Below are 25,714 nucleotides of genomic sequence, written 5' to 3'. Positions count from 1 at the left end.
CTATCACTCCCATGAAAAAGGAGCCACATTTCCCACATTCCCCGTATCAGAATAGACTAAGAGGTAGGGAAGAAAACAGGACCAGGGCTGTCGGTCAAGAACTGTTAGCCACAACTCGCCTCCAGGGAGGCTACAAGATACAATCTTGATTGTGTTGCTAGCATATGCAGCTCATGATTTAAAATTTTATTTCTAGTAGAAAACAGTTCTTTTAATGGATTATAACCATTGTGTGAACTTAAAACATTATATCTGTTCCTTTAGGTTCTGTCTTTCACACATCCTACCTCGTTCCACTCTGCAGAGACATATGAGTCCCTGTTGCAGTGCCTCAGAATGGAAGATGACAAGGTAGCAGAAGCCGCCATACAGATTTTTAGAAACACAGGCCACAAAATAGAAACAGACCTACCCCAGATACGGTCGTGAGTATGCTTTTTCTTATGATCAACACAAGAGTTTTCCAAGTGTGGGAATCTTAGGGTCATTGTTTCTCTTAGGAAGATACGGAGGAGGAAGGATGACTTTTATTTAGAAGCTGCTTTTCTGTATCCTCTGTTTTCATCTTTTCTCTGTCTGACTTATCTCCTCTACCATTTGAATATGGGCGGAGGAACAACCTAAAACTTTTATTTTAAATATTAATATTAATTATCAAAAGTTACCACAGAATTTAGGATTAATACATCTTTCTAATTTATTTATTTTTCTCCAACTCCAAATTCAGTAGGTACTGCCTTCATATCTCACTCAAGAATTATATAATCAAAGGTGCTTAATGAAGTGTTCATTATTTGCTTAGTTGTTGGTCATGGTTCTTTTCTCTCTCTAGATTACTTCCCCTCTCCTCATACGAATGAAGTACATTTTGGTATTTTTACTTTGGCAGCTTTAAGAGGTTGCCTTAGGATCAGAATTTGTACTGAGAGTGTGATTTAGACATAAGACACGGGAGATGTCTTGGAGGAAGAGCACGTTGCTGATAGCTATTGTATTCAGATGTTCAAGGTATTTATGTAAATGGTTTGAGGTAAATTCAAATCAAACCCATTTTCCTCATGATATATTAATAGAATAAGAGAATTCATGACTCCTTAAGTTTTTATTGGATTTTTGAGCTAATAGTTTAATTTGAGAAATAATTCAACATTTATTGTATATCCTTTTCATTGTCAGCACTGTAGTGGCTAATGTAAAAGATTACCACTATCAGTCTCTGCTGTCAAGGAGTTTATACTCTAGAAATGATAATTTTTATCTTTGTACATTATAGAAAAAATGACACAGTGGGCTAAAGTTACTGTGAATTTTACAAAATGGGAAAATCTATACTTTTTTAAAGGTGAAGGATGTACTTAAAGGAATTCTATCCCAGAAGGAACAGTAGAAGAGGTAACTTTGGACATGACGACTAAAACCTCTTGTTCTTAAGACTTGTTGCTCAGTCGATAAGTGGTATCTGACTCTTTGTGACGCCGTGAACTGCAGCATACCAGGCTTCCCTTTCCTTCATTATCTCCCAGAGTTTGTTCAAACTCATGCCCACTGAGTCAGTGATGCCATCCAACCATCTCATCCTCTGTTACCCCCTTCTCCTACCCTCAGTCTTTCCCAGCATCAGTGTCTTTTCCAGTGAATTGGCTCTGCGTATCAGGTGGTCAGAATATTGGAGCTTCAGCTTCAGCATCATTTCTTCCAGTGAATATTCAGAGTTGATTTCCTTCAGGATTGACTGATTTAATCTTCTGTCTAAGGGACTTTTTATGAGTCTTCTGCAGCACCACAATTCAGAAGCATCAGTTCTTCAGCACTCAACCTTCTTTATGGTCCAACTCTCATATCCATACATGACTACTGGAAAAACCATAGCTTTGACTATACAGACCTTTGTCGGCAGTGATTTCTCTGCTTTTTAATATACTATCTAGGTTTGTCATAGCTTTTCTTAAGACTAGTCAGGAAGGAAGGACGGAATTATTGAAAAAGCAGAGAAGCACAACACTGCAGACCTCAATAACAACCCTGGTGGTGTAACTGGATTATAGCACACTAGAAAAACAAGGAGCAAGGTTAAAGTTGACCTATGCATCATCCTTTCATTAGGCTAAGAAGAATTAATAATGTATTTAATGACAGTTTGATCAAAACTCTTACTTTCTTTTGTTACTAACTGGTCTTATTTGTAAGAACCGTTACCTTGGTAAATGAATTTGAAAGAAAGACTTCAACAGTGCTCAGTCAAGGAATGTATTGATATTTGTGCATGAAAATCCTTTTCATTATTCTAAACTGTATGGAGAGAAATATGGCACATTCATAAATTTCAAGGTAGACTTCACACTGACTAGCATATGTTCCAGTTTTTTGATTGATGTGCATAAAGGTTTAGAGTATTGCCGTTTATATCTAGCCTTCCATTATTATAAGACAAGGGTCCCCAACCTCCAGGCCACAGATCAGTACTGATTCCATAGATCAGTACACAGCAGGAGGTGAGCAGCAGGGGAGCAAGCAAAGCTTCATCTGTATTTAGAGCTGCTTGTGTTACCACCTGAGCTCTACCTCCTGTCAGATCAGCAGCAGCTTTAGATTCTCACAGAAGCGCGAACCCTTCTATGAACTGCACATGTGCGTGCTTCTTTTGAGAATCATCCTGAAACCATCTTCCCCTCCCTATCCATGGTGAAAACTGTCTTCCACAAACTGGTCCCCTGTGCCAGAAAGGTTGAGGACCGCTATTATAGTATGACCCTTTTTCACTATTGCACTTGATTTGATATCATTGACCTTATAATCTATAAAGTAGTAGTATTACACCAGATGTATAGCAAGTATCTTTTCCTAAATTTTTGTTTTGGCTTACAAATTTTCTTTTGATGTAAAAAAAATGCTTAAGTTCATTATAAAAAGCTGAAACTTTAGAAACTATAAATGAAGAGAGTCACTTAACATTTTGATGTATATTTTATATGAATGTTTTGTCTTATCCATTTGATGTATATGCCAATTTTTTATATTTTGATAGAAACATGCCATACTTTATTTGCATACTTTCTCTCACTGGTATGTTCTTACCTGTTTTTTAATAAAATTTGACCTTTTGCTACTTTTTTCCCCATGGCTGCTTCAAAACAACTGAAGAGGATTGTGAGAGGAAAGTGGAAAATTTAGGAGTATTTTGTTAGAAGACAAATGTGAAAATATGGCATGGGGCAATTTTAGATTATAAATTAAAGGTGGCTTGTTTACTTCTGCATACTTATGAAGTAACATTAAAAAGAAAATTGTTTTCTGGAGTAGCTCTTTTATTCTAGAGGCATTGTATTTCTTATATTGTACTTGATGGGGAAAGGGGCTTTAAATCTTTTTATAGATCAGGAAGTTTAGAAGAGAAGCTTTCTTCGAGCGTACCTCCAGATAGTTACTGATGAAGTAGGAGACAACCAAAAGAACAACTTGTGGTTTATGGGCTTTTTAAAAATAAACTATGATGTTTTTTTTCCCCCAGGACCTTAATTCCCATTTTACATCAGAAAGCAAAGAGAGGAACTCCACACCAAGCAAAACAGGCTGTTCACTGTATACATGCCATATTCACAAATAAAGAAGTCCAGCTTGCACAGATTTTTGAGGTATATATAATTACATATGATGTGTTTTTGTTGATTTTTATTTTTATTCTCTCTGATTTGATGAAGCTAAAGAGTCACTTTTTTTTTTTTAAGTTCTTTAGTCCCAGTCTAAAATATAAATTCCATGGGAGCAGGGACTCTATTTTATTCAGCACTTTAGATATTCCCAGCCTTTAGATCAGACTATATGTTCAAATACTACACATTGAAGGGTGTTTTATGTATTTTGTGTTACATTATTTTACTTAATTTTAGCTTTTTTGGCTCAGTGGTCCATTTAGCTTGAGAAGCTATTATGGACCCGACAACCCTACTTGAAAATTAGTTTTGTTTGCCTTTCCTTATGTATGATCCTTTGCCTGATTCTACTACTAGAAAGGTATTCCTATTGTCATAAACTGAATACAATATGAACAGAACCCAGTGGACTTAAATATTATGATCCATGGTCATTTTAAATATTCCCACAGGACAAGAAACCCACCAACATAACTGACTTAAAAATAAGGCTGATTTGACCGTGGAAGAATTTTCTTGTTTTTATTTTATGTGGGTTTTACTTTTCCTTTTTTTTTACATTGTTTCAATCTTATTAAATTTCAATAGGTGAAATAAGAATCAAGTGTCTAATATAACTGAAGTTACTGTAAATCATCTCTTTGGAACAGATTTTTTGGGGGCACAATAAATTCAGGAGGACTCGGGAACATACACTATTCTGTACAATGTCTATAAAACAAACTAGTAATTTTGACTGTTTTATTTTTATAGCCACTCAGTAGGAGTCTGAATGCTGACGTACCAGAACAACTTATAACTCCGTTAGTTTCATTGGGCCACATTTCTATGTTAGCACCAGATCAGTTTGCTTCCCCAATGAAATCTGTAGTAGCAAATTTTATTGTTAAAGATCTACTAATGAATGACAGGGTAAGTTTCTCATTAAATTTAGAATCATAAGATTAAGACTGTTAACATCTTTATTTGTCACAGAAACAACACGTCTGCTTTTCTCTGTGTATGATTCTCTTTTACTTTTTTTGTTATTTAAAATAACATCTTGCTATGTAGCTATTACTAGAATTTTTCTTTAAGAAAAAATTGAGAACATAAGATAGATGAATCATGAAGTAAAAAATAGAACCCTCAGTATTCAAACTCAAAAAAAAAATACCTGCCAGTTCACGCCTTCCTCTTTCTCCTCCCTCCAGTTGAATACAGCAGTGAAAGCTGCAAGCATGGCCAGTCTCATTTCCTACTCAGTTTCGTATTGTTCTTTGTACTACTGGTAGACAAGGCTGGCCACAAGTGGTGGCTTGATTGTTCATAAATTCTGTTTTAAGATGGTTGTTTTTTGTATGTAGTAAAATATACACAATATAAACTTTGCCATTTTACCCCATTTACGTGTACAGTTCACTTACATTATACACACCCATGTTCTTACTGGTTTTTTGTTTTATTAAAAACAAACAAGTTTGATAACATATGTATACACCCATATACAACAAGGGGTAACCCAGGAAAGCCAAGTACATCTCCACAGTGCTCCAAGCCACCATCCAAAATATACGTCCACATTGTTGTATAACTATTGTCACTACCTGTTTTCAGAACTTTATCATTTCGGAGAGAAACTCTACATCCGTTAACCAGTAACTCCGCATTACCTCCTCCCCACCAACCTCTGGTAACATCTATTCTACTTGCGTGCTTTATAAATTTGCTTATTACCTTCTTATCATACAATATTTATCCTTTTGTGTCTGGCTTATTTCTCTCAGTATAATGGTTTCAAGACTTCATTTTGTGCCACAATAATACTCCATTGTATGTTTAACCTATATTTTGTTTATTCATCTATTGATATATACTTGGGTGTTTTCTACCTTTTAACTGTTGTGAATAATGCTGATATGAACATTGTCCCTGGTTTGGGGGATATATGCCTAGGAGTGGAATTGCTGGATCATATGATCATTCTATGCTAAACTTTTTGAGGGGCTGCTGAACATTTTTCCACAGTGTCTATACCTACATTCCCAGCAGCCATACACAAAGCTTCCATTTTCTACACATCTTGGCCAACACTTATTCTTTACTTGGTTTTTTTTTTTTTTATTCTTTACTTGTTGTAGTATCTTGTGGTTTTGGTTTGTGTCCCTAATGGCTAGTGATTTTTTTTTTCATGTGCTTATTGGCTGTTTATATATCTTCTTTGAATATTGAGTTTTTTGCCCACTTTGAATTGAATTGTTTGTTGTTGAGTTGTAAAAATTCTTTATATATTCTGAATATTTATATACTGAATCCAAGAATAAAAAGATTTCCCCCTGTACCTTCTTGTGAGAATTTTTTAGTTGTAACTCTTAAGATCTTTGATCCAGGTTTAAAGTTAATTTTCATATATGATATAACAGTCCAGCTTCATTCCTTTGCTTGTGGCTATATCTAGTTTTGCCAGCACCATTGAGGAGTTGAGGAGACTGTTGTTTTCCCAATAATTGGTGTTAGCACTCTTGTTTAAAATCAGTTGAGCGTATACGTGAAGGTTTTCTGCTTCGTTCTATTGGTCTGTGTGTCCATACTTATGTCAGAACCACCCATGCTATCTTGATTACTATAGATTTGTAAGTTAAGTTTCAAAGTCAGGAAGTTTTAGCCCTCCAACTTTGTTTTTCTTTTCCAGTCCCTATTTGATGGCTTTCTTGTGGGGTTCCTAGAGCACAGTGTTGTTCAGCATGAAACCTTAATGAGAAAAATTTAAAAATTTTTTCTAAAAGTTAAATTTATTCAATTTTCTATAGTCAACAGGTGAGAAGAATGGAAAATTATGGTCTCCAGATGAAGAGGTTTCCCCTGAAGTACTAGCAAAGGTAAAATTGAGTAGAACTCGATGACTGTTATGCTAAAATAAAACTAACACTTAAAAAGCATAAGGTGCTTTATTTTTAAACCAAAAATTGTGTGTTTCTCAAATTGCAGTTGTCCTTGAAGGAAGTTACATATAGATATATGTCAGCATGTTTTGTGGATCTTCCTGCCTTGCTGAAATGATTTCAGTGAGGCTGTTTTACATAGAGATTGTAGAATATTGATGTCAGAAGCACCTCAGGTCTAGCCTCATTACCACTTTTTATCTACAGGCATATGAACATTAATTTGGCAAAAACAAATGACTGTCATCATATTGGTAACTTTTGATAGATGTAAATTATCCGTCAGTAAAGCTAATTTTTAAAGTGGTAGTCTTGGGATTTAAAACAAAACTTCTTTATTATCTTATTTGATAATCTATCTCACCTTGAATAGCTTCATAGGCATCATTTATTCCATCAGTTCCTTTTTCCAGGTTGTCAATAAATAAATGTAGTAAATGATATCTACATTCTTTTGCTAGTTCTTGCATACATTTCATAACAGTCTTGAGTATAAGGCTCCAAGCAATTATGACTACAGATAATTACAAAATCTCCTGGGTTTTTTGATCAAAATAGTTCTTCAGTACTATAAGAAATATTAAAGTCTGTCTAGTTATTTTTAACCACTACAATCTGTGTAGTTTAGTTATTTTAAAAAAAAAAAATATCAGTATTTTTAAGTGATTTGAAAAGCAAGTGTCCAGGTGTGAAAAGTCTGAATTCAGAAGCCAGAGCCTGGGTATGCTATCTATCATAGTAATGTGTCTTAGGTTGCCTTACTTATTAGAAATAAGAATACCTCCCTCACAGAGTTGTTTGGTAGATTAAATAAAATAATAAATACAAATCTGGGGGAAGCACCTGGCATAAACAGAATAAGTATTAGTTCTCATTATTATTATCCTACAGACTTGTTTAATAAAACATGTCTGCTGGCAGTTAAGTAATCTCGTTAATTAACATAAATCTTCCCTTTAAGTGGAATTTTAAGTTGCTTTCTTTTTTTAGCATGTTAATATTTTATAGGTACAGGCAATTAAACTTCTGGTAAGATGGCTGTTGGGTATGAAAAACAACCAGTCTAAATCTGCCAATTCAACTCTTCGGTTATTATCAGCAATGTTGGTTAGTGAGGGTGACCTGACAGAGCAGAAGAGGATCAGGTGAGATTTTTCTTCCTTTCCAATTTTTTTTTGAGCTTCAAGATGTTGGTAGAGCTTACATAAGAATTATTTACTTAATATTAGCTGTTATAATTGCACTGTATGTTTTGTGTTTCAATTATGTACTTACTTCGGGTTTATATCTGAATAATGGTGTATTTTCATTTTTAAAGACTGACCTTTTTCCAGTAAATTTGTAGTCATAATCATTATAGCAGTGTTACAGTTAGCTTCAACATTTGGATCAATTAAACAAATATTTGTTGAATATTTGCCAAACACTAGGAAAAGCATTGCTGTAAAAACAGATAAAATTCAGTTCCTGCCTTCAACTTACCCTGTAAGTATAGTGATTGAACAAGTGTAGTGTTTTGATGCCATGAAAGAAAATAAAAATTTCAGTGTAGATTCAAAGAAGAAAGAGTTGCAGCCTCTTGGTGGTTTGCAGACTATATAAGGTTCTGCAAATGCCAAAAAAAATTTGTTTCCATTTCTACACATTTTCAGTCTTTAAACCTGTGAAATCACCATTTCTTTCTGTACCTTTTAAGATGAAAATAAAAGTCAAATTTTTCATTTACTGGTCTACTTGTGATGCACTCTAGAGGATAGACTTAACTATTCATTTATGCTTTCAGTATTTATTGAACACTATCATGCCAGGTACTGCCAGACCTTTTAAACGTACAATAATTTCTTCCTCTAAGGAATATGCATTCTATTGGAGGAGATAGGAAATGCACAATTACATTCAGTAGAGATGCTGAATGCTTTGATAAACTGGAGAAAACAATCAAAAATGATTTTTATCATAAGCCAAGAGTAGCTTTGCATGAACAGATTGAAGAATAAGGACAGCAAGTTTTAAATTTGGGGAAACCATGTACAGTGTGTCGCAGAGGCTTAATAATGAGCTCTTACAAATCAGTGATAAACAGGCAGGATCCCAAATAAAGATGAAGATTATATATTGCCAGTTTATCTTTAAAAAAATGTTTGACATCACTAAATACAATAAATACAATTTTAACTTAAGTGGAACCTCTTGTCTATCAAATCATCAAAAAGAAATTTTTTAAGCAATCATTACTCTTTGGGATCAGGGAAAACGATTTTCCTCACTACTGCTGTGAATATAAATGGGCATAGTCTTGGCAGGACAGTTTGGCATTTTGTTTCTGAGTCCTTATATTAATGTTATTCTTTGGCTTTATTTTTATGTTCATGAAATTAAAAGAATCATATAAAAATATACATACTAACATGTTCTTTCCAGTGTGTTTTTTTTTTTTCATTGCAAAACACAGGAGAATGGCCAGTTCTGGAACATGCATATTATGAAATATTAGGCAGATCTTAATTAGACATTATGTATCCCATCGGAGAAGGCGGTGGCACCCCAATCCAGTACTCTTGCCTGGAAAATCCCATGGATGGAGGAGCCTGGTGGGCTGTCCACGGGGTCGCTAAGAGTTGGACATGACTGAGCGACTTCACTTTCACTTTTCACTTTCATGCATCGGAGAAGGAAATGGCAACCCACTCCAGTACTCTTGCCTGGAAAATCCCATGGACTGAGGAGCCTGGTGGGCTGCAAACCATGGGGTCACTAAGAGTTGGACATGACTGAAGCGACTTAGCAGCAGCATGTATCCCATAGTTTAGCTTGGACTCTGGAATCAGAAACTTACTCAACTTCCTGCTCCATTTACTAGTTGTACAAACTTGGATGAATCAGTTTTCCAAGCCTCAGTTTCCCCATCTTCCAGAGTAACATACCCAGATAGTAGCATTAGTAATTTTTTTAAATTCCTGAATCATTTGCCTCAGAAACCATTTGAGAGTCCTTCATTGTTACCAGTGCTCACTTTGATGGTCATGTGGTCCAAGAGTGCCATGTTTTCTCCTCTTGTGGTAAATAATAGTCCCTTGTGGATTTAGGGCAGCTTTACATTTTTTGAAATCTTTAAAATATCAAAGCTATATTATGTTCCATTTAGCAGTTGAAGTAAGAAGATTGTTCTTTCACCACATCAGTGTCACATTTTACTATTTAGATAGTTTAAGTTGACTGGGTGGGGAGTGGGGATTCCTGGGCCTTCTAGATTCCCTTATAAACCTTCCTGTTGGAAAGGAAAGCCTGCCTCAGAGACTAGTACCTGAGAGACACTGGCTGTCACCTCCATATTCTTTCCAATTTTAGATATTTGTCTAATGCCGCCTCCTTTAGGGTACAAATCACTTCCTAATTCATAGCCCTTCCATTTCATCAGACATATCTAGGCTTAAGATTGATTTCTATTATGTCTGTGTAAAATGTGTGTGTGTGCTTAGTTGCTTCAGTCGTGTCCAACTCTTTGCAACACCATGAACTGTAGCCCACCAGTTTCCTCTGTCCATGGGGATTCTCCAGGCAAGAATACTGGAGTGGGTTGCCATGCCTTCCTCCACGGGATCGTCCCAACCCACAGATTAAACTCAGGTCTCCTGCATTGCAGGCAGATTCTTCACCATCTTAGCCACCAGGGAAGCCCCTGTGTAAAATATGTGTATGCATTTAAAAATTGTGGGAAATAGATTTTAAATGATAAGTGAATTTTAATTTCTCAGTTTTTAGTTTCTTTACAGTTCCTAATGTAAATGGTTCTTGCTAGTGTTGCAGTTGGTGCTATTGTAAATGAAAGCAGAGTTCCTTAGTTACAGTAGAGGATCTAAGCTAAAATGTAACTAAAAATGAAGGCAGCCATTAAAAAGAATGAAAGTTTGCTATTTGATACAACATGAATGGGCCTAGAGAGTATTATGCTTAGTGAAATAAGTCAAAGATAATATTGTATGTTATCACTTATATGTGGAATCTAAAAATTAAAACTAGTGAATATAACAAAGAGACTGACAGATACAGAAAACAAACTAGTGGTTACCACTGGGGAGATGGGAGTGGGGAGGAGCAAGGTAGGGGATTAAAAGATACAAACTACTATAAAATATGCTGCAAGGATATATTGTACAACATGGAAAACATAGCCAAGATTTTATAATTAAGTGGAGTATAATCTATAAAAATTTTGAATTGCCATGTTGTACATCTGAATTTAATATAATAAATCAGCTATACCCAAATAAAATAAGTAAATAAAAATGTTTTTAATGAAGGCAGATAAATGTAATATCAGATAGTCACAATGATTTGAGCCTTCTTCCTTCTGTTGAGTTCAAGGACTCAAAGGATCTTTCCCATATTTATACATTATGTCAATTTAAGTGTAAATTATGCTAAAGACCTTAACAGTCATAAAGGGATCAAAGCGCTTTATGAATGATAATGGTTATAGGAAATGTTTCTTTCTTTCTTGTTTGTTTATAGTAAATCTGATATGTCTCGCTTGCGATTAGCTGCTGGTAGTGCCATAATGAAGCTTGCTCAGGAACCTTGTTACCATGAAATTATAACCCCAGAACAGTTTCAGCTCTGTGCACTTGTTATTAATGTAAGTAACAGTCTTCTTTTGTGATTTACTTGGCCTTCAACATTAAATTTATTAATACGATTATATACTTAATACAGATTAAGTATCCATTTACTCTGTGGATGTATGCACAAAAGGGATTGCTGTTATTACTATTCTAACCAGTTATCTCCCCACAGTTTTTACTTTCTTAGTATAATTATATCTTTTTTTAATGAAGACATTAAAAATGCTTAAAGTGTTCTTTTGTAAATGTTTGCCAGTTTTTAAAAAACTAGGGGTTTTTGTTAATGACTTAAAAAATACTAATATTTTTAAGTAGTTTTGGTTTTGTGCTGCTGTAGGATGAGTGCTATCAAGTAAGGCAGATATTTGCTCAGAAGCTACACAAGGCACTTGTGAAGTTACTGCTCCCATTGGAGTATATGGCCATCTTTGCCTTGTGTGCCAAAGATCCTGTGAAGGAGAGAAGAGCACATGCACGACAGTGTTTACTAAAAAACATCAGTATACGCAGGGAGTACATTAAACAGAACCCCATGGCTACTGGTAAGTAACTTTCAAAGTGCTGTGTGCAAATACATCTTGTCAATGTATCCATTTGTGGAGGGTTTTATTTCTTATATTTCTGTTGTATTGGGTTGGCCAGTAAGTTCATTCATGTTTTTCCATAAGATGGCCAAGCCAACAGTGTATAACACTGGGACTTTTATAGAATGTTGCTGTTGCAGTTAAGATGTATGTAAAATTTAAGGTTTTAGTTTCTGAGTCCTGTTTATAATGCATATAAGGAAGAACTGCATTTTATAGGATGAGCAGCATGGCTTGATTTGAACACATTGCTCTGATGTTGGAAAGTAAAGTCCCTAGCTTTGCCAGGGACTCAATCTTAAATTAATCCTTTGTCTTTCGTAGCCTTCAAAATTGAAAAAAAGTATTTCAGTATCATCCAGATGATATGTTGCCTCTAATTTAGAAATAATTGAGGGAAAAATGTTAACTGAAGTGGTTAGAACATTAAATTAGGGAGAGATTTTTATAAAAGCTATTATTACTATTGTTGATAATAATGTTTTCACTCTAGAGAAACTATTATCACTGTTGCCTGAGTATGTAGTTCCGTATATGATTCACCTGCTAGCTCATGATCCAGATTTTACAAGATCACAAGATGTTGATCAGCTTCGTGATATTAAAGAGTAAGTCATGTTGATTTTTAAAGAATTTTTTAAAATATTTTTACTTTTTAAAAAAGGCTTAATTTTTATGTTACTGTCCCCATTAGAATAAAATTTTTTATGGTTTTCTTTTATTGTAAATTTTAACTTTCATCTTACAAAATTGTTTCTGTCTAATAAGTTCTGTTTGGTGGTTTTGTTTGTTTGCTGTTGTTTGCAGTTAGCTTTAGCTGAGTCTTTGAAATAGATTGACTTGGTTTTTATGTTATTTTTATTGTTTGTGTTAAATGGGCTTCAGTTACGTCAGTTTGATCATTTAGAAAGCCATGTGAAAGCCATGTAGGGAAAATTTCTCTCTGTAAAGCTACACTTTCAACCTCAAAAGATGCCTCAAAAGCATGCACACACATAAAAGATACTCTGTGGCAGGACTATGGTAATACAAAATTAGATATGTTACACCAGTCACAGAGAGGTTTGTCTCTGGTGGAAAGACAGGCAAGTAAACAATTGCAGAATACTTAAGTGTTTTTATGTAAAATAGAACTTTGTATATTGATGCATGGTGAGTAAACAAGTACACAATGGCCTAGAATTATCTACAAATGACTCCAAGAAACTTTAAAGCAGTATTTACTTTGCCATTGATATGCTTTTGCTTTGTACCTTTAAATCGGTCCCTTCAGCTTGTATTTAAATTACTATGATTTTTTATATGGGACATGACACCTTTTAGTTCTAATCTTATTTGAGGTTGTTGTTGTTGTTCAGTCGCTAAGTTGTGTGGTAATCAACATTTATTTCTGCCTCCTGTAGCTCTTTAAGGAGACATAGGTTCTAGTCCCAGCTATGTGAGTAAAAGCTTTACTTCTCTGAGCTTCTCTGCTTCAGTTGCTTTATCCATAAAATACAGGATATGAAATAGGTAATTCCTAAAATGTCTTCTAATTCTGATTTCTGTTTATTTTATAAATATATTTTATTTGCAAATTCTTTTTTTTTTATAACTTTTATTTTGGGATTTCCCAGAAAGCACTTTGATAAAGCAAAAAAATAATGTATATGTTCGCCTAGAACACTAGGTCTGTGTTAAGCAAACTTTGAGCCCTGTTTCAGTTCAAGGCCATCATGTGGAAAAAGGTTAGACTTAAGAGAGGAGTAATGATGTGGGAAGAGCACTGAAGTCATTCAAGTTAGAACTGAAATCACTGGCACATACTTTTTGATTCTACCTAGTAGGCAATGCTTTTGAATATCTCTGAACATTTCAAGTTACTGTAACTTTTCTTTTTCTAGTTAAGGTGTACAGTTTCTTAAAGTATACAGTTAGATTATTCATTAGACTTTTTTTTTTTAATACAGGGTGTTATCAGATACAAATTTCCCTTTCAGCACTACCAGTGCTGAATCCTATTAGTATAGTATGTTGTGTTTTTATTTGTCTTAAGGTATTTTCTAATTCTTCTTGTGATTTCTTCTTTGACCCATTGATTGTTTTAAGAGTGTGGTTTGGGAATTCCCTGGCTGTCTAGTGGTTAGGATCCACGCTTTTAATGCAAAGGGCCCAGGTCAGTCCCTAGTCAGGGAACTAAGATCTTGCAAGTAACATGGCCAAAAAAAAAGTGCAAAGTGTGGTTTAGTTTTCATATATATGTGAGTTTTCCAGTTTTCCTTGTTTTCCTTCTGTTACTGACTTTTAGTTTCATGCTGTTCTGGTCAGAAAAGATACTGTTTTAAGACTTGTGGCTTGCTGTCGAGGCCTGTTAAGACTTATGGTCTGTCCTAGAGAATATTCCAAGTTCACCTGAAGAAACTGTGTGTCCTGCTATTGTTAGTTGGAGTATTCCATCTGTGTCTGATATGTCTGATTGGTTTATGGTGTTGTTCAAGTTCTCTGTTTTCTCTTTGGTCTCCTCTCTGTCTTTTCTATCCATTATTGAAAATAAGGTATTGAAATCTCTTATTGTGGAACATGTATTTCTCCCTTTACTTCTGTCAATTTTTGCTTCATAGGTTTTGGGACTCTGTTGTTAGGTTTGTGTTTATAATAGTCATATCCTCTCCAACACAGTCCTTCTGGGTCTTTTGCAATCCAGTTTGTCTAATTATAAAATAGCTACCAGCTCTCTTTTGGTTACTGTTTGTATGAAATGTATTTTTTCCCCATCCTTTAACTTTCAATTACTTTGTGTTTTTGTATCTGAAATGAGTCTTTTATAGACAAGATATATATATGGATCTTGTTTCTCCCTTAATCTACTCTGCTTGTCTGCTTTTTAATTGGGAGATTTAATCTGTTTTCATTTAAAGTAATTACTGATACGTAATTCTGCCATATAACTATTAGTTTTCTCTGTGTCTTATATATTTTTTGTTATTTAATTGCTCCATTACTGCCTCTCATTTTTGTATTTACAGTTGAACTTTACAGCATGAATAGGTTTGAACTGTGCAGGTCCACTTACATGCAGATTTTTTTCAATAATAAATACTGTAGTGCTTTAAGATCCACAGCGGGTAGACCCACAGATACAGACAAACTTCATATACAGAGGAACCGATTATACATAATTACTCTTAACATCTTAAAGTTGTAACGACCTATTTTGAATAATAGCAACTTAGTTTCACTAGTGTAGAGATACTCTGCTCTTGTGAAATATGAAATCGCTCCTTTGTGTCCAACTCTTTGCAACCGCATAGACTGTAGCATACCAGCCTCCTCCATCCATGGAATTTCCCAGGCAAGAGTACTGGAGTGGGTTGCCACTTCCTTCTCTGCTCTTATACATCTCTGTTTCATTCCCTTTATATTGTAATTGATACAAATTATATCTTTATATATCATTTCTTTTCACATAGATGTGATTATTTTTATGCTTTTGGTTTATTTACTTGTTTTCGGCTGTGCTGGGTCTTTGTTGCTGGCAGGCTCTTCTCTAGTTGTAGAGAGTGGAGTCTGCTCTCCAGTTGCGGTGCTCAGGTTTCTTATGGTGGTGGCTTCTCTTGCAGAGCACAGGCTCTGAGGCACGTGGGCTTCAGTAGTCGTGGCACATGGGCTCAATAGTTGTGGTTCCTGGGCTCTGGCACACAGGCTTAACAATTGGGGTACAAGGACTTAGTTGCTCTGCAACATATAGGATCTTCTTGGATCAGGAATCAAACCCTTGTCTCCTTCATTGGCAGGCAGATTCTTTACCATTGAGCCACCAGGGAATTCCCTGCATTTGCTTTTTAAATCATATATTTAAAAAGGAGTTACAAATCAGAAGCTCAGTAATGCTGGCCTTATATTTTAGCTTTGTTACCTTTACCAGTTTTTTTTTTTTTTTTATTTCTTACGGTTTCAAGATACTGTTTAGTGTTCTTTCATTCCTACCTGAAGGACTGAGTTTGGTATTTTTGCAAGACAGGTCTACTAAAAGCAAACTCCATTAACCTAATGCTAAATTTTCCTTTACAGTAGTCTTTAAAAACATATATATATACTATAGGCAAAGAAGTACACACAGATTATCTTCAAGTGATTTTTTTCTCCTCTTGATAGAGTAAAGCAGTAAGTCCATGGTGGTTGCCTAAAAAATCATCATGGGAACTTAATAATAGATTTTGATTCTAGATTTGGCAATGTAAGTTCCTCAGATGATTCTAATCTTCATCCCAATTTACTTAGAAATTCAGGTGTCACCAGACACTTTATGTATTAAATGACTATAAAATAAATAAGCGGAAAACAGAAAAATGATTTGAAATGTGACTGTTTCGCTGAATTACTCGTTATATGCACACCAGTCTCATAACACATGAAATTCAGAGTTATGTCACAGTAGAATTACATATGAGCCCTAGGTCATAGGATAAATAGCTTACAAATGGTCAAAATGGCAAGACTATGCTGTATGCTGGTTTGCTCGTCATTGCTGGATATTAATACACATTATATTATCTAAATGTTTATTAAATACCTATAGAATGACTCTTCATGTGTATGCCTCATGAAACTGTCAGGCTTTCTCATATTAAGCTATATGTTCATGTTTGTTATTTGTGATGTTATATCCTATTTTAATTGAATGTTATTAACAAGATATTTCTATTAATCATTAGAGTTTTATTCTTTGTATACTCGAACAACAGAACTTCCCAGTAAACTATTTTATCCACTCAGCAAAAGAACCTGCAATTAGTCTCTTTACTAAGTGAATATGTTTCATTTAGGTGCCTCTGGTTCATGCTTGAAGTTTTAATGACAAAAAATGAAAATAATAGCCATGCCTTTATGAAAAAGATGGCAGAGAATATCAAGCTAACAAAAGATGCCCAGTCTCCAGATGAATCCAAGACAAATGAAGTAAGATATATATTAGGCCAGTGACTATTAAGAAATTACACGGAAAAAGCAATGTGACCCTTGTCCCACTTGTTTTTCCTGTTGTATAATAAATAGATTACAGAATGCTTATAAAAATATATGCTTATAGTTTATAAATATATGTACTTTTTCTTTCATTACATTGAATTCTAATTTTTGAAGACTGTTTATTACTCTGAAAAAGATATTAAAATATGTACAGAGCATGGGGATAAGAACTAGTGAAATTTATAACTATGCTATCTTAAGAACTAGTAAGTGTTACAGACCAGTAGATATTCTTGTATGTTTCCTTTAGTTTGTTGTTTTTAATGCATACTTGGCATTCATGTTAAAGTAAAATGAAGGGGACTTTTTTGTTCTTGTTACTAGGAAGTTACATCAGAAGAAGTGCCAGAGACAACATGCAGAATGTTCAAGGAATAAACAATAGCCCCATATTACTGTGTTGATTCCGTGTTACATATTGGGTAAAACTGGTACCTGTGCTTATTTTGCCCTCCTGAAAGTTAACGTGATTTGTTCCCTCCCTAGAAACTTTATACAGTGTGTGATGTGGCCCTGTGCGTGATAAATAGTAAAAGTGCTTTGTGCAATGCAGAGTCACCAAAGGATCCAGTCCTGCCAGTGAAATTTTTTACACAACCTGAAAAGGTAACTTTCTTCTCTTCATTTTTCTACTGTACTGAACTTGTTTAAATTTGTTACTGTCATCCTGGTGGCAAATACTAGACTGTCTTAACTACAAAGTAAATAAAAAATACCTCTGTGAGTTTATCAAGAAAGGGGAGATTGTCTTCCAAAGCCTGAAAAATATCATTCTCACCTTACAGAGTAGAGAATACAAATCAAGCTTGGTGGTGGTGTTCCTATGTGAGCTATTCCTTCTGGATATTTCTAATATGTAAGAGGAATTTTCAAATTTCTTAAATTGTTTTCATCTCATCCTGTTAAAACACTGTTAGTATTTTTTCAGACAAGAAATAAAATTGTAGAGTGTAAATTATATACATCTATATATGAAATAAAGTATCAGTATGAATGGAATTGGTCTTGGCAATTGACAGACCTGGATTCGAAGTTAACAGACTTCCCCGGCGGCTCTGCCGTAAAGGATCTGCCTGCAATGCAGGAGATATGGGTTTGATGCCTGGGTCATGAAGATCCCCTGGAGGAGGAAATGGCAACCCACTCCAGAATTCTTGCTGGGAAAATTCCATGGACAGAGAAGCCTGGTAGGCTAGTCTGTGGGGTCACAGATAGTCAGACACACAGCTAAACCACTGAACACGCACCCAAGTTAACTCTTCTAAGCTTCAATTTCTTCATCTCTAAAATGCAGATGATGATAATACCTGTGAACTATTACTAATATGCCTAGGTCTATAAGAGTTAGTCAAAAGGAAGCATTAATTAGTGGTATTGTTAATAATGGGGCTTCCCAGGTGGCTCAGTGGTAAAGAATCCGCCTGCCAATGCCGGAGACGTGGGTTCTATCCCTGTGTTCAGAAGACCTCCTGGAAAAGAAAATAGCAACCCAGTCTAATATTCTTGCCCTGGAAATCTCATGGACAGAGGAGCCTAGCAGGCAGTCCATGGGGCTGCAAAAGAGTAGGACCTAACTTAGTGACTGAACAATAATAATAACATTATTAATAATACATAGTACATTTATTCTGCTAGCAACAAATGAAGTTTTCCACGTAAGTAAATTTTTCAGCCAACTAATAGCTCTTTAAATTTTTCCAGCTAATTTGGATTTTAAGACTTTTTTTTTTTTAACAGATTGCATTTTATTTATTATCCACTTTAAGGTGACATTTTGAAGTTTTAACTTTCCTGTTGTTTTTTTAAAAAAATCAATATTTTTAATGGAAAAAATATGGCATTTAAAAATTTCAACAAAAATTTGTATCCAGTTTTCTTTAATGATCTAGTACTCAGAATTTATGCCTGGTTTTAATAGGAATAATAAAGATTGCAAAGTTACTTGCCTTCTAATTGAATTTACTGGTCTTTATAAATACTCCTACATGAGCTCTTGAATTTAAATTTACTTTATTGCTGACCCAGGGCTATTATGACTAGAATAGTACCTATATAGAATTTACATACAGTAGTAGTCCTGTCATCGAGAATTTAAGTTGCTGTTTGTTACTATCTCATTCTAATTGATTTTTGTTTTGATATGAAACTTAGAATGTTTTTAGCCTTCATAATAATACTTAGAGTTTCCATTTTCAGTGAGCATCTTGCCTCATTTCCTTTTCTAATATACTGCTTTTAATATGGTGTAAGTTCAAACACAAGAACATTAGGGATATTAAGATCATGAGCCTAGTGATATTATAGTATATCTTGATGTAACATTTATTTTGGCTGTATAAAAGCCTTTGTAAGGAAGAAAAGAAAGATACAGCCTTGCCTAGACTTCATATCGAAAGTATGATTTCTTCATAGGCACATTTAAGCCATTTTGTTCTTTTCTATGACACTAGTGTGAAGATCAACTTAGTAAAAGAAAAAATAATTTTCAAGGTGATTACTTAGAAATGATGAACATCCGGATGATAACAGATCATTTGGCTTCTGTGTCTTGTGGTTTACTCGTGCTATTCCCAGGGTAATTAACAGAGAGAGCCACCACATAATCAGATTGAACTCTTTAAGTTTTGTATAGATATAACTTTTAAGAAAGTATCATCAGTGTCCACGTTTGGTTTAAATTCATTTATTAACTAGTTAATATCACTGCTGCCCAAGAACATTATGATCGCCTTTATTAGATTTTGATGGTGTATTTACCTTTATGATTTGCAGTCTACTTATGGTTCTAAGAAACAAAATATTTTTAATTAAAGTAAAAGATTTTTTTTGTTTCAGTAAGGATAATTTTCTTGAGGGTTCCCTGGTGGCTCAATGGTAAAGAATCCACTGCCAATGCAGGAGAAAGGAGTATGATCCCTGGACTGGGAAGATCCCCTGGAGAAGGAAATGGCAATCCACTCCAGTATTTTTGCCTGGGAAGTCCTATATACAGAGGAGTCTGGGTGAGCTACCATCCATGGATTTGCAAAAGAGTCAGACACAACTTAGCAACCAAACAAAAACAGTTTTTCTTGAGATCCTATGTGGGGTTCTTTTAGTGAGTATTAAGTGCCTGATATATGCTTAGTACCATTTTGGGTGCTTTGGGAGCACAGAAGTAAATTCCCTGGTAGTGCAGTGGTTAAAGAGTCTGCACGTCCATTGCAGGGGGCCTGTGTTCAACCCTTGGTGGGAAAGATCCCACATGTGTGACACAGCCAAAAAAGGAAGTAAATTTTATAATAGAGTGTAGGTGAACACAGTTCATTGAGTAAACTGGAAACTAATAGAAGTATGTTTTATTTTAAATGTGATTTAAGGGAATTCCTTGGTGATCCAGTGGTTAGGATTCCATACTTTCAATGCCAATATCCTGGATTCAGTCCCTGGTCAAGGAACTAAGATCCCACAAGCCATGTGGCATGGACAAAAACAAAAAGTAATTTGCCTAATTTATCTCTAAATTTGACTAAGTCTTGTGTGTCACTTGATTTAATTTTAAAACTAAACTTATGGTATGGTTCATGAAATAATGCTTTGATGATTTGATAGGTTTCATAGCATAAATGAACCTGTTACTGTAAGGCATAATGCCTGAAAAGTCTTTTATGAACAATAAAAATATGCATGTTCACTTTTTTTTTTTGATAGGACTTCTGTAATGACAAGAGTTATATTTCAGAAGAGACAAGAGTACTTCTGTTAACAGGAAAGGTATTATATACTAGATAATTGGGGGATCTTTATCTCCTGTGCATATTACTGCTAACCTTTAAACATCCCTCAGGTTTTATGGTTCCTGATTCTTAGACATCATGTTGTGGATTGTAGCATCTAAAGCATTTGTTCTCTTGGACTTTTTTCTGCCATGAACCATTTTTGAGTTAAAACCATGTGTCCTCATCAGTACGGATAGGGTTCAAGTTATTTAGAATTCACAAAGCAAATTTCCCTGAAAAATGATATAATAAATTTAGATGTGTAAGAAAAAAGAAATAATTTTAAAGTATTAATAAGTTAGTTTATATCCTATAAAGGTAATATGCTATCTAAAAGGAAAAAGGAAATTTAATATTTAATAAAGAATCTAAACTGTTAAAACTATATACACTCAGTAGTTTTTTATCTGTAAGGCATTACTATGTCTTACTCAGTATGTATTTCACTGTGTTTTAGGGGCACTTTTTATTTTAATTGAACAATAAAGAATAATTAAATAGTGCATAGTTGTGGTTTTTTTTGCATAGTTATTTTTAAAAGAAGTAATACTTCTGACTTCAAATTATGTTCAGACACAGTATTAAAGAATTATCATTTCTAATAAATTTAGGATTTAACTTCCCAATAACAACTGTCTTAACAATTCCTGGGCTTAAGCAGAACAATAATCCCTTACATGTGTATAAATTTATATGTATTCCTTTTAGTAAGGTATAAAATAACATGCATATATGTAATTTCTAGCCAAAACCTGCTGGAGTACTAGGTGCTGTAAACAAGCCTTTGTCAGCAACGGGAAGGAAACCATATGTTAGAAGCACTGGAGCTGAGACCGGAAGCAATATTAATGTAAATTCAGAGCTGAACCCTTCCACCGGAAATCGACCAAGGCAATTTTTTTTCTTCAGTTGTTTTTGTTATGATCACTCACTACTTGATACATCTTTCAATTCCTTTTCTTAAAGCACATCACAAAAATGGACTTTAGGGAACATCTTAGTAAAAAACATACTGCTGAATTTTAGTATAATTAATGATGGTAATTGAGTGTGTATTACACTTTGGGAAACCATTTAGCATTCTAAATGTATAGAAAAGTTAAATAAAAAAAAAAGAATTTGTAGTACAGTAAAACTAATTTACTTGGAAGTGTGTGTGTATATGTGCAAATTTAACACTTAGGAAAACTGAAAATATAACTCTTTAAACAAATTTATTTATATGCTTTTTAACTCGAGATTTAGTATAGCATGAATAAAGATAACATTGTTAATAACATTTGCCACTTATTGTTAAAGATTCCATGTTTAACATGTCAGGTGTTTACTGTCTTAGCTACTGCATAAAAATTTCCACCTGACCCTACTCTTACAAACATTGAATAATGAGGCTTTTAAAGATTTTATTCTGATTCATATTTTAAGAATAAATTCAACTGGTAGTGTTTTAAACACATTTTTAGCAGTAGAATCCAAAGATATAAAAATATTAACGTGGGGCATCTGTGGTTTACGTGGATGGTGGGCGTCAAACACCTCTCCCGTGGCCTTTTCTAGCAGCCCCCTGTCTTACAGAAATAATTAAGAACACAGACTGAAGAAAATGATAGTCTTAATCTGCTGTACTTTTGCTTGGTTTTAGCGTTTTCCACCCCAGCAGATAGGCTTATAGAAGAGTTATGTTGTTTGTTTCTTGACAACTAATCTATCAGGTGACTTTAGGCAGTCATTTCTTTCTTAGATTAGTAAGGTTAAGTGGAAATCAGTAACTTGGTGTAATAGGGCAGTAGGCTGTAGCCACAGATATGAGTCTTGCTAACTTGGCCAGCCTTCTAAGCCAGTCTAAGCCTCCTGTTTTCTTATTGGTATAGTGAGAGTAAAGTTTGTATTCATGTGGTCAAATGAAGAAGCTTTGGTTTGTTTTTCTTCAACAGGGAACAGAGTTCAGAGGCAGCAGAAACTGGTGTTAGTGAAAATGAGGAGAACCCTGTAAGAATTATTTCTGTCACACCAGTAAAGAATATTGACCCAGTAAAGAATAAGGTAAATTTTTAAATTTAATGAGTTTCTCCCATGGAGATTCTTACTACAGTTTCATGACAGGAGTGAAAAACCCACGGTCAGTACATTAATGTATACTACATACTATACATGTGTGTACCTATGCTTACTGTGCTTTCTCTCTCCAGAAATGATTCTGTGTTCACTTTCTTCATTTAACCAGAGCTTGTGTGTCACCCATAATGGTATCCTTCTACCGCACTACTTTTCCCAGTGCCTTGAAAGAATAGGACCTGAGGGGTTTTGAGATCTTGTTTTCAAATACTTCATTGACTCCCGCCAGAGATCAACACTTCTTGTTTGTTTAAGTTAAACTTATGAGCTAGCCATAATGTTTGAGTTTTTATGTATTTAACAGCTGCATTCTTTCTTTGATGGTGGATCTTTTATCTATAGCTCCCAATATTCTTAATTTTTTGGCAGGATAGAAAGGAATGTAACATTGGTAGGAGGATAACTTTCCTCAGTTGGAATAGTATAAGAATAGTAATATTTTTTTTCCATAGAATCATATTCTTGACATACTTTTTTTACACACCATATATTTATGGTATTTATAAGATGTTTTAGGAATTACCCTCAGGTACATAAAATATAGGACTATACAGTCATTCCACAGTAGCTGAACCTTTCCTATCGAAACTCGTTGTGTGAACTCAAACTGAACAGATAGGGGTTTTTTTTTTAATGCCCCTATCCTTTTTTTTTTTTTTAACTTTACAATATTGTATTGGTTTTGCCATATATCAACATGAATCTGCCACAGGTATACACGTGTTCCCCATCCTGAACCCTCCTTCCTCCCCGTACCATCCCTCTGGGTCGTCCCAGTGCACCAGCCCCAAGCATTTATATACATATTTATTTATTTATTTGGCTACATTGAGGCTTGGTTGAGGCATGCAAGCTTAGTCACCCTGTGGTATGTTGGATCTAAGTTCCCTGACCGGAGATCGAACCTGCATCCCCTGCAGTGGAAGGTGGGTTTTTAACCACTGGACACCAGGGAAGTCCTGATAAGGTTCATTTTTTGGTCAGTCTCTCACTGTCCATACTCTGTGCTCTTTGCTAGCTGAACTTCACTATGTCAGTAGATTCAGGGAACCTCTCAAAGGTGTTAGAATTCAGAAGCCAATAGATTTAGATATTGTGGGATCTTTTTATAGAATTAAATATTCAGCATAAACATGCTTCAATTCAGAAATGCATATTGTTACAGATACTTAGTTAAACATGCTTGTCATGTGTATTAAGAGGTAGTACAGAGATGCAAATGTTTAACTAGTACAAACGGCTAATCTATAACCTTCCCAACCTCTGTGGTAAAATTGTATAAAAGATAAATTGGATATTTAAATTCTAATTTTTGAGGGGCCAAAATGTGACTTCGCTTGACCTGTAATATTATATTGTTTTGTTCCAAACCCTGTTTTAACTTTTTCATACTTCCAAAGAATGTTTTAACGATTCAGTGTTGCCTAAAGAGACATGTCGTGTTTTGGCAAAAGCCTGATAGCTTCCCAGTCAGATCTCCCATAAATTGATATGATCATTTCTTTCCAGGATCTGGTCCTCAGTCTTGCATGCTCAAAACAGTGTGTTGCTAGTATATTAAAAGAAGATATGATCTAAGGGAGTGTTTCTTGCTAACCAGTTTCTCGAAGAGGTTGATATGTAAACCAGTTAATTAGTTATATAAATAAAAACTATCCAACAAGTTGGATATGTATGTTTACAGATCAGAACATTTTCTATTATTCACTCAGTGAGAGAAATCAAATTGTAATATGAAGAATGAATACGAGAGGTGGTTAAAAGAAGTAAGATACTAACATTCCACGGATGCAGGCAAGCAGTACTGCCAGTGTTGCCCTTTAGAGTCTTTCTTCATGCCTGTAGCTGACTGTAGGCATGACTATGCCTTCATGCCTCTTCATTTGGTTTTTGCATGAGTTTGTTATCCATATGCACATATACATAATGTTCATAAATATGTAAATATGATCATGTACATGACTTTTAATACAGTCTTTTTTTCCCTATTAAACAGCCTTATCTTGTGTGTTCAAATTTTTCTCTCCAGAGTTATCATTTTCTTACTTGTATACACATAAATCCTTTCCCCCTTCTTTGTTAGTGCAAACAATGTTGCATTAAACTTGTGATTTTTTTTCTAGGGGCTGAGTTCTAGTAGTGGGATTGCTGGGTCAAGTAGTAAAATACTAGAGATTTTAGATATTTCCATATTGTTTTCTCAGAAAGTTAGAACACCTGACATTTCTACTAAGCGGGTACTTTTTTCTCTACATATCCACCATCAGCAGGTTTTATAGTTCTTTTGAATCTTTTTCTGTTTAAAGTATCAAAACTAATACCCCACTATTGTTTTAATTTTATATTTACTTTTGTTGACCATTTGGATGTACTCTTATGTGAATTGCTTGTTCATATTTGCCCTTTTTTAAATTATCTGTTTTTGTTTCTTTTTTCCGGCCATGCCGCACAGCTTGTGGGAACTTCACTAACTAGAGATCAAACCCAGGCCACCAGGGAACTCAGTAACTCAACTTCTGATGCTGTAGTAGTTATACCTTCTCGTTAACACTCTTGCTTCCTTCTGATCTAGTCACCCAATATAGCACCCAATGTGATCTTTTTAAAAAGATAATTTGGATTCTGTTTGCCCTCTGTTTAAAGTCAGTGACTTTTATTATGGACAGAGGACCTTGGTGGGCTACAGTCCATGGGGTCACAAAAGAGTCGGACACAACTTAGCAACTATACAACAACAACTTTTATTAGCACTGAAAATAAAATCAGATTTCTTAAAGGTCCCATAAAGCATTCATGATCTGGCCCATGCTTGCTTCTCCTGCCATACACCAGTCTCACATCACTTCAAGTTACTTAATCTTCCAAGCTCTGTCCTTCTTTGGGTGCTTCATGCTGCCTCTTGCATCTGTCTAGAACACTTTACTTTCCACATGGTAAGCCTTGCTCTGATACTGTTATTCCCCAGAATAATCAAATTGGTGTTTCCTTTTATTTATTTATTTATTTTTTCCTGAATTCCCCTTTCTTTAATGTCTTTAGCACTTAGGGTAATCTGTA

The 25,714-nt window shown here is 34.7% G+C and overlaps 1 protein-coding gene across 3 annotated transcripts in view; it reads left to right on the top strand.

Moving 5' to 3' along the window:
* PDS5A (PDS5 cohesin associated factor A) overlaps window positions 1-25,714 on the top strand; it is a 133,756-nt gene that overhangs the window by 93,911 nt on the left and 14,131 nt on the right. For all 3 annotated transcript variants that reach the window (XM_070372283.1, XM_070372281.1, XM_070372282.1), the window contains exons 19-31: window positions 265-425; window positions 3,509-3,632; window positions 4,404-4,562; window positions 6,440-6,508; window positions 7,580-7,716; window positions 11,084-11,207; window positions 11,531-11,735; window positions 12,271-12,385; window positions 16,583-16,715; window positions 17,271-17,390; window positions 20,475-20,537; window positions 21,288-21,433; window positions 22,477-22,585. In XM_070372283.1, coding sequence (XP_070228384.1) covers window positions 265-425; window positions 3,509-3,632; window positions 4,404-4,562; window positions 6,440-6,508; window positions 7,580-7,716; window positions 11,084-11,207; window positions 11,531-11,735; window positions 12,271-12,385; window positions 16,583-16,715; window positions 17,271-17,390; window positions 20,475-20,537; window positions 21,288-21,433; window positions 22,477-22,585 — 1,665 coding nt within the window. The remainder of the gene's footprint in view (window positions 1-264; window positions 426-3,508; window positions 3,633-4,403; window positions 4,563-6,439; window positions 6,509-7,579; window positions 7,717-11,083; window positions 11,208-11,530; window positions 11,736-12,270; window positions 12,386-16,582; window positions 16,716-17,270; window positions 17,391-20,474; window positions 20,538-21,287; window positions 21,434-22,476; window positions 22,586-25,714) is intronic.

This window comes from Bos mutus, chromosome 6, assembly GCF_027580195.1.
Source record: "Bos mutus isolate GX-2022 chromosome 6, NWIPB_WYAK_1.1, whole genome shotgun sequence".
In the NCBI taxonomy this organism is placed as follows: domain Eukaryota; kingdom Metazoa; phylum Chordata; class Mammalia; order Artiodactyla; family Bovidae; genus Bos; species Bos mutus.
The sequence above is the reverse complement of the archived record's forward strand: the minus strand, read 5'-3'. Positions and strand labels throughout refer to the sequence as shown.